Raw genomic sequence first — 8,264 nt, forward strand, 5'->3', positions numbered from 1 at the left:
ACACTGCCAAATGCCCTACTGAGAATATATCCTGTACCTACCCTCCTTTGCACTAATGAACTTGACATTTGTTTCTTTTACAGGGACACCGGGGGAAGTAACATTTCAAGTTGATATTTTTCAAAGATGTGCCACATGAAAAAGGTCAAAGGCAAGTCTTTTTTTTCCCCTGGTGATGCCTGCCAGAAAGGTCAAGGTTACAATATGACCTATATGGGAGTATTGTGTAATTCCATTGGGCTGTGCCATGCTATTCTCCAGTGCGTGTGATTTAAGAGGAAAGCTGTCTGTGGTCACAACATGTGTTCTATTTGCCTGGAGATTTACAGCAGCACAGGAGTAAACATGAATTCAGAACACAGAGCGACAAAAATAAACAACAACAGCTGGAAAAGCAATGAGTAATGATTGCTTTCATGAGCGCGCTGGAGAAGAGGTACTGTCAAAATCTTTTTTTATTCCTCTCAATTCATATAATATGTGGACTTTTTGATAGCATTATGATTTTCAGGACAGCCATTATGGGAGTTGTGCAGCTGTGACGCAATTTCTGATTTGTAGCATGCAATGATCATCTTCACTGAGGTTCACACAGTTATTCACAGTCACCATCTCTCACTTTCAGGGCAGTAATTTGTATGCACACAGCCCCATGTTAATCGTCACATCCATCACCATGGCAATGGAGCCAGAATATAAAATTATGTACTACGCCGACTGAATCGGAGGACAACCGAAAAGAAGCCAAATGTGTTGCCAACAAGTCATTAGCCATTTATCCAGGATGGAATTAGACTTGCAACCACAGCCTTGGGTCAAATGTGCTATGGGCACCACGGTTCAGATGGCACGCAATCAAGAGCAGAAGCGTATGGACCACGATACGGATCAGCAAATAGTGTACATTTGAATTAAAGAATCAGAATTCCCTTTCGATTGCAGTGGGTAAACCGAGTGGACTACACCTCCCCTTCAGTCGTCACACTCCCCTCCCCTCTCCATACCCCCAGCGCTTCCCAGTCTCTGGTTCACTCGTCTCTGTTTACCTCTCTGCTAATCCCTTGCATTGCGCGCTCTCTCTCTTCCCCACATTCTCTCGATCGCTGTCTCTCCTCCCCTTTCATGCTCAGAGCCAGCGGGCTGCCACACGACCCACACTGCCTGCTACATGATCTCGTGGAAAACAGAGCTTCGTGTCTTTGTAGCCGCTTGCTGTTGCTCGAGCCTTTGTAGATTGCAATCTAGGAGACAAGGAAAGATGCCTTCGCGACAACCCTGACTCCTGTCATCTCCAGATGCGCCCCTGTCCCCTTTCCTAGTATCTCGACCCCTGACCCTTTACCCCATCCCCTCTCCTCAACCCCTCTCCAAACCTCCCTTTCTTAATCCCCCCAATCTCTCCTTCACCTCGCACCTTCTTGACAATGTTCTCATGTGTTCACTGGTTTCAGCCTTTCCTTGCCTTGCTATCCTCTACCTTGTTAACTTGGGGGTACAACTGCCCATCCAGCTGCTTGTGTCCAGACCATCACACCGTGGACTGCACAGGTCAAGGACTCACCCGTCTTCCAGACTCCATCCCTTTGGACGTACGGAGACTCCTTCTGTCTAACAACTGGATTCCCTGGATCCCTTCTGATTTCCTAGTTCTCTACAGTGATTTGGTGTACTTGGATCTGAGGAATAACTCCCTAACAAGGCTGGAGCCTGGGACTCTGAGCACATCCTCCAGACTGGTCTACCTGGACCTGGGAAGCAACAACTTGACTGAGATCCCCTCGGGAACTTTCGGGGAATCCCGTAGTCTGATCAAGCTACGACTGGGGAACAATCCGTATTTGAATATGGTCAGCAAGGATGCCTTTGCGGGCCTCACCTCCTTACGAGAGCTCGAGCTGGAGAGGAATGCCCTCTCTGGCCTGGACATTGAGGTGTTGAGCCAGTTGCCTTCTTTGCGGGTGATACGCCTGGAAGGGAACCCCTGGTTGTGCAATTGCAACTTTGCCAAACTCTTTCTGTGGCTATTGGAGAATCGTCACAAGCTCCCAACTGGTAAGCTGCTTAAATCTTGCTTTCCTGATCTGCATGAAATAATGTCATAATTTTTTCATACACTAAAGACCTTTTGAATCACTCTAACCCTCTCACAGTCTGTGGTGGCTCACCTGTGAAAGATCCAAAGGGTCAGTAACACTGAGGGTGAGAAGTGTTGATGCTTAAGATCTACTTTCTGACTAGAACATACATGTGGGTGGACTGATTTTGTTTGGGATAGAGATGCTTAACAACCCATTGGTTGCTTACAACTGAGACTGAACTATTTTGACTCGTCACATTAGCATGATGGGCTAGTAATTCAATTGATTAATGTCTTGAATCTCTCGATTGAAAAATGTCAAATTATGACACTTGTGATATTACATGCTTCCACTGAATCTTGTGTTTAGCTCAATAATGCATGAGAATGTTTTCAAACCAAGACAAAGAGGTCGACACACCATAGGTGATCACTAGAATATGCAAAATATTCTTGTGCATAATTCATGAAACATATGCCACACAACATGTTCCCTAATTTTGTTTCATGTCTTGTCCTCTTTGCTGACGTTAATTTGTGTGGTAACTAAAGGACGAAATTGAGGGAAATGTACTCCTTGGATTACAGTATCCGTTGGTCAACTACCACTAGTCCAAGGTTAAGGTCAAGTTGAGCTCTACAGCTACATCAAATATATATGCATAATCCTCACTGTCCCTTAGAAGCACTAGTCACTTTTCTCTCCCCGTGTCTGTTTGAGAGACTAATGTAACATTAAGTTGCAAGTTACGAACATGTCAATATAAAAAATTTAGTTTGGGTTTTGGTTGCACATTTATATAATGTATACAAACCAAGTGTAGTGCTTTTGTTATGCAACCAAACCTTTAAAAAAGTTATCTTTGTTTGTGCAGTACCAAAGTGAGTTAATACAAAAATATAAGCATTTCATATTAAAATGTACATTTTACTGTTGGAAACGTAACCAAATATTTTGAAGTCTCAATTCACATATTTTTTACAGAATTTACTTATCGTCAGGTGTGAATCTTGGATTGGATTAAACTCCATATTAAGAGAAAGATTTGCTTAATCCTCAGAAATTTGAAGTTTATTTGACTATTTTGTAGCTTATGAGACTGAGATCGTATCTGACTGTATTGCATTTTCCAGTTGTAACTTAATCACATCATCATTTAATTAGAGTCCATTTCCAGAGTAATAATATTAACTGTACCCATTAATTTAACATGAACAGGATGTCTGTTCCTTTGTCAACAGAGACAAATAAGGTCAGTTGTATTTGTAAACAACATCCTTTCACTCATTCACAAATGTTTGCAGCCTATAGACCTTGCACAGTTTTTTTTTTTTTTTTATGAATGTCACTTCTTCTGTGTAATTTACAGATTATAAGCAAGATATAAACTGAGTTTACTATTAAATCTTGAAGATAATTATATAATATATGATATTTTGGTTAAAATAAACAACTAAAATGAAATAAAATAACAATATGGACCTTATTATGGACAAAGTAACACTTCCATACTTCCAAGCAGGTATACTTTAGATGTATTGTATTGTACTGTGTCTTTACTAAGTATATGTTGGTTTTACCAAAGGGGACATGACATTTAGGCGAAACTCTAAATGTTATGGGCAAATATTGCATGTTGAGTTGTTGTTTCATTGTGGTCAAAGAATGTATACACAATTCTCTGCAAGTGATCTTTTCTTTGCAACATTTAAATTAATTTAAGTTCAATGTAATTACATTCTGTATTGATGAACAAATACAGGGTAGAATCAAAGGAGTCCATATTGTTTAGAATGTGTCAAGATATTTTAGACATTCCAGATATCTAGTATTTATTTACATTTTTACATTTGGCAGACATGTCTACCAAAATTGACATAGTATTCAAGTTATGTATTTTATCATTAATTTCCTGGCAATTAAACTGACCTTGGTGTTACATAGCTACATAATGCTATAAATGCTGGCAGTTAGATTGTTTTAATTGTAACTCGAGAAACAAAAATGGCACAATTTTTTAAATATTGTATGAAAAACTCAGAATCAATCATAATGTAGTCTTTAAATCAGATAGTCCAAGGGCCACTAGTTTAAACTCCCTTACAGCGTTGTAATTCTGGCACTTGGGTATGGATGAACACGTTACATCCATTATTCAACCCAACATTGAATGTGATACTGATGATAGCACACTTCTGGCACACTTTTAGTTGCCTGGTAATTGGATATTCAGTCTTTCAGGGGCAAGAACCAAGATTTCCACCAAATACACTGTTGAGTATGTAAGCAAAGCATGTGAAGTGACATACATGTATGTGACAGGCACACACTTAAACAACCCTCAGAGGTCAAAGACAGAGCCTGAGAGGTTACCGCGTCATAATATATCATAATTATGCCAACAATTTACCACAAGATTAATGCATGCATTCTGTACCTGTAGCAACAAAAAAAAAAAACAGGATGGATTTTTTCAGGTCTACAGGATTTTGAGCACATCAAATGTATTGAATGAAATCAGCGTAATCTGAATAGAGAGACCTAATGATAATGGGATTCATATATTCATCTGTATTACACTACAAAAGCGCAGCTTTGATTCATTTCACTGATGCAAACATAAGAACATGGCAGTGTCTTCCTCGTGTTACACATATGTGGTGACAGCAAACTAGACACTAGTCGGCTGACCGAGCTTGTGGCAGCTGTGAGAATTTTCTAAATGGGTAAAAAGCATGTGTGCGCGTGTTGGTGATATGTGACTTTCGCTCTCGGGGATCTCCAGCGTAAAACACTGAAGCTCTGGCGTGATAAAACATTAGATGAGCTCCTAGAGCTGGGCAAACGGCCACGTGACAGACCCAACAAAGGAGGCTGAGGTCGCTGAATCCCCTGCATGTGGAAAACCCCTTCTGGATGGAGTGACTCATCCGCACTTACTGCCTCACACGTTTGATGATGATGTCAACTGACTTTGGCCAATGACATGAACAAACATGGTGGCATTGTGTTATGACACGGAGGGTTTATATTGATGAGAATGCCATTTCTTATTATTTTACCTCAAAAATTCCAGTTTCTCTCTGCCAAAGCACAAACGGCTACACGAAATCACAAGGGGTTTTGAGCGTGAATGCAATTAGAGGATAGATGGGGGCCCCATCATGGGGCTGCGGAGCTCTGCCGCTCTGTTGTGTCTGTCTGTCAGCGTGGCTGTATTACGTAGGCGATGTTCCGCTTCAAATCTGTCATCTGGTGTCCGCTGATCACACGGCTGAAAGGAGATTAAACCTCCCTCTGTGAAAATCAAAATACACACCAACGAGGAATATTTCACAAACGTTTCTCATAAAGAGAGAGGGAAAAAAGAAAAACAAAATTGGAAAGCATCCCATCTCGCATCTTATCTTGCCGTTATGTAACAGGAGTTTTCTGAGTCATAGCTGCAGTGTTATTGCTAGATACAAACATTTCCACGTAATAATACCACTATTCTATAGTAGGGCATATTTCTGTATACTGATTATAATATGTTAATTTCTGTAGCCTAACATTTTATTTAGTAATAATTCCTATGGATGCCTTTTTCAACCTGATCTCAAACAGATGTGTCAGTCTCATAAGCCCTTTGTTTTCCAGTGCAAATCAAGCATGAGTTTGGAAAACAAGCTCATTCTAGGTGTAGCTCAGCCATCAGAAAGGCACTTGAATGTAATGGCATTGAGTGCTAGTGCACATATTCAAATGGAGTATATAGCCTTGAGTATTGAATGTGTGTTAATGAAGTCTGCTTGCTCATTTATTATCCTTTGAAGCGATAGGCTGTCTGGATATGTGACCATCAAATGCTGAACAAAAAGAAATTAAATGGAAAATATAAACTGAAACAGACAGTGAAATAAAATAAATGAATTTAAAAAAACAGATGGACTTTCCATTTAATTAGCAATGTGTAATTTTAGTTTTTGCTATTTGTTTTGTAAGTTTTTGTATTTATTTGATCAAAATACAGCAAAACCAATAAGATTATAACATTTGATTTATTCCTGTAAATTTTCAGCAGTCATTACTCTTCAGCATTACCTGATCTTTCAGAAATCATTCTAATATGCTAAATTACTGACCACAAGCTATTTAACAGTAGTATATACAGTATACACTTTATTGCTTTATTGAATTGCGCCATGTACCTGAAATATCTGAAATATCATAATTCAGTATATATACTTAGTGCATTTTTGTGCAGATTGGTTTATCATTTTCTCATATGATGTGAAATATGCTGAAATTGTTGAGATTTTTAAAAATTGCAGAAAGTGGGTGCTTTGGTCAAACTCCGATAATGTCTGTTCATGATATTGTGCTGCTGAGGATGCTTGTGACATTAGTGACCTGACATGTGAGCTGGTTTGGAAACTCATACAAGTCCGGTAACTGAACACTAGTCATGAGAGACTAAATTGAATGTTCCATGGACTCTTCACCAAAAGATTCAATGTGCCCTTTTTATCAAGGCATTTCGAATAAAGAGGTCAGATAATGTGAAATCACATTTTTTTAAAGTAATTCTTCTTATGTTTTTTTTACATAAATGTTCAATGTACTTTGAAAATATACTTTATCTTTTAGTCCCAAAACACAAAAAGTAAAGTTAAGAAAAATCTAAACTAGATACACCACTTGTATCTAGTTTTTTTTTTTCTGATATTGTATGTTCAATAATAATTGTTCCCCTCTCTGTCTTTCTCTATTCCAGGGTTAGATGGTATGGAGTGCTCTCTTCCAGGGGACGGGCGGCAGGTGTCCCTCAGTGTGCTTTCTGAGGACAGTTTCCGGGAGTGTCGGGGATTGCTGACTCTCACTGATTATCTCATAGTCATTTTTTCTGGAATTTGTATTTCAGTGGCAGCCATTATTGCCAGTTTCTTTCTGGCCTCCACTATCCACTGTTTCCAGCGGCTCAAATCCAAAAGGACAGATGAAGAGGAGGCAGAGGACTGAGGGGACTTGTTGGACAGAATGGAGATTACAAATGACCCATAATGCACCACACAGTGGAAGCCAAGGGATTGGATAAAGAGGTGAAAAACCTTTTTCCATGACAAAAGAACCCTGAATTAGGCCCCTGTGTGACTAGGGTGAGGCTGCTAGAGCCGTCTCACATCTCACAACCTTCATCCGTGATGCTTGAATGGAGCATCGTGTTTTTTTATACTTGAACACCAATGATCGAATTGAGCCTTAAGACTAAAACTGTTCCTGAAAATGCAGTGTCTCATGCCCCGTATTCAAAAGTGATCAGCATTATATTTTGACATCAAATAGCCTTTTTATGGAAATGTGCAAGGTAATTAGTATTTTCTACGTTTGCAGTTATTTTTGGTATTGTGTACATGAATCTTGCTCAGTTTTAGTAAGGTTTAGCTACTTGCACTTTAAAGTACAGATGACATATTGCACACAATCCCAGTGAGCCATACTGTAAGCCATTTTTCATGCAGTAAATCATAATGGCACTTATCACCAAAGAATGAACATAAACACACTGTACATGTTTTTCATCTAAAAGTTTCAAATCACCAGTCAATTCGGTTATATTATAAATATAACACATTTTTGGTTATCCACGACTTCATAAATATCATGCATACTCTTAACACACTTGCTGTAGTTAGAGATGGGTTGCAATTATATACTGTATATCAAGTACTCAATCAAGGTATTTTAAAGGCTAAATTAAAAGGGACATTTTTGTCCTTCATTTTATGTCGATTTTGTCTCGTAACATTCTTTCCTTTTTTACTTTATGTTATGACTAAATAAACATTGACGCCAAAGTGTTTAAAAAGATCAATTATTATGCCTTAATCTTTTTTTCCACACATATTGTACCTGATCCCAAGAGGGTAGCACTCTTTAAATACATTTTTATATTATATTATATTATATTCAGTGTTGGGGAGTAACTAGTTACATGTAACGTAGTTACATAATTTAATTACAAAATAAATGTAACTGTAATCTGTTACAGTTACTTATGAAAATGTTAATGATTACAAAGGGGGTTACATCTAAATATTTTCTCTCTCACACACACACACAAATTTAATTGATTTTTCTAAATATTTTCTCACACACACACACACATTTTTTATTGATTTTTCTAAATATTTTCTCACACACACA

General features: G+C 38.5%; 1 protein-coding gene across 1 annotated transcript; it reads left to right on the forward strand.

Moving 5' to 3' along the window:
• The first annotated feature begins 285 nt into the window (after nucleotides 1-285).
• On the forward strand, nucleotides 286-7,904 carry LOC107703049 (leucine-rich repeat-containing protein 38-like). Its single transcript, XM_016505541.1, has 3 exons — nucleotides 286-436; nucleotides 626-2,052; nucleotides 6,835-7,904. Exons 2-3 carry the CDS (start codon nucleotides 1,425-1,427, stop codon nucleotides 7,077-7,079), a joined length of 873 nt encoding a protein of 290 aa, XP_016361027.1. The 5' UTR covers nucleotides 286-436; nucleotides 626-1,424; the 3' UTR covers nucleotides 7,080-7,904.
• Nucleotides 7,905-8,264: the final 360 nt, after the last annotated feature.

The sequence above is a fragment of the Sinocyclocheilus anshuiensis genome, unplaced genomic scaffold (genome assembly GCF_001515605.1).
Source record: "Sinocyclocheilus anshuiensis isolate Anshui unplaced genomic scaffold, SAMN03320099.WGS_v1.1 scaffold883, whole genome shotgun sequence".
NCBI lineage: Eukaryota > Metazoa > Chordata > Actinopteri > Cypriniformes > Cyprinidae > Sinocyclocheilus > Sinocyclocheilus anshuiensis.

Coding starts and splice junctions, on each gene's coding strand:
- LOC107703049 (XM_016505541.1), top strand. CDS start 1,425: ATGTTCTCATGTGTTCACTGGTTTCAGCCTTTCCTTGCCTTGCTATCC. Junction 2,053..6,834: donor TCGTCACAAGCTCCCAACTG/GTAAGCTGCTTA, acceptor TCTCTATTCCAG/GGTTAGATGGTATGGAGTGC.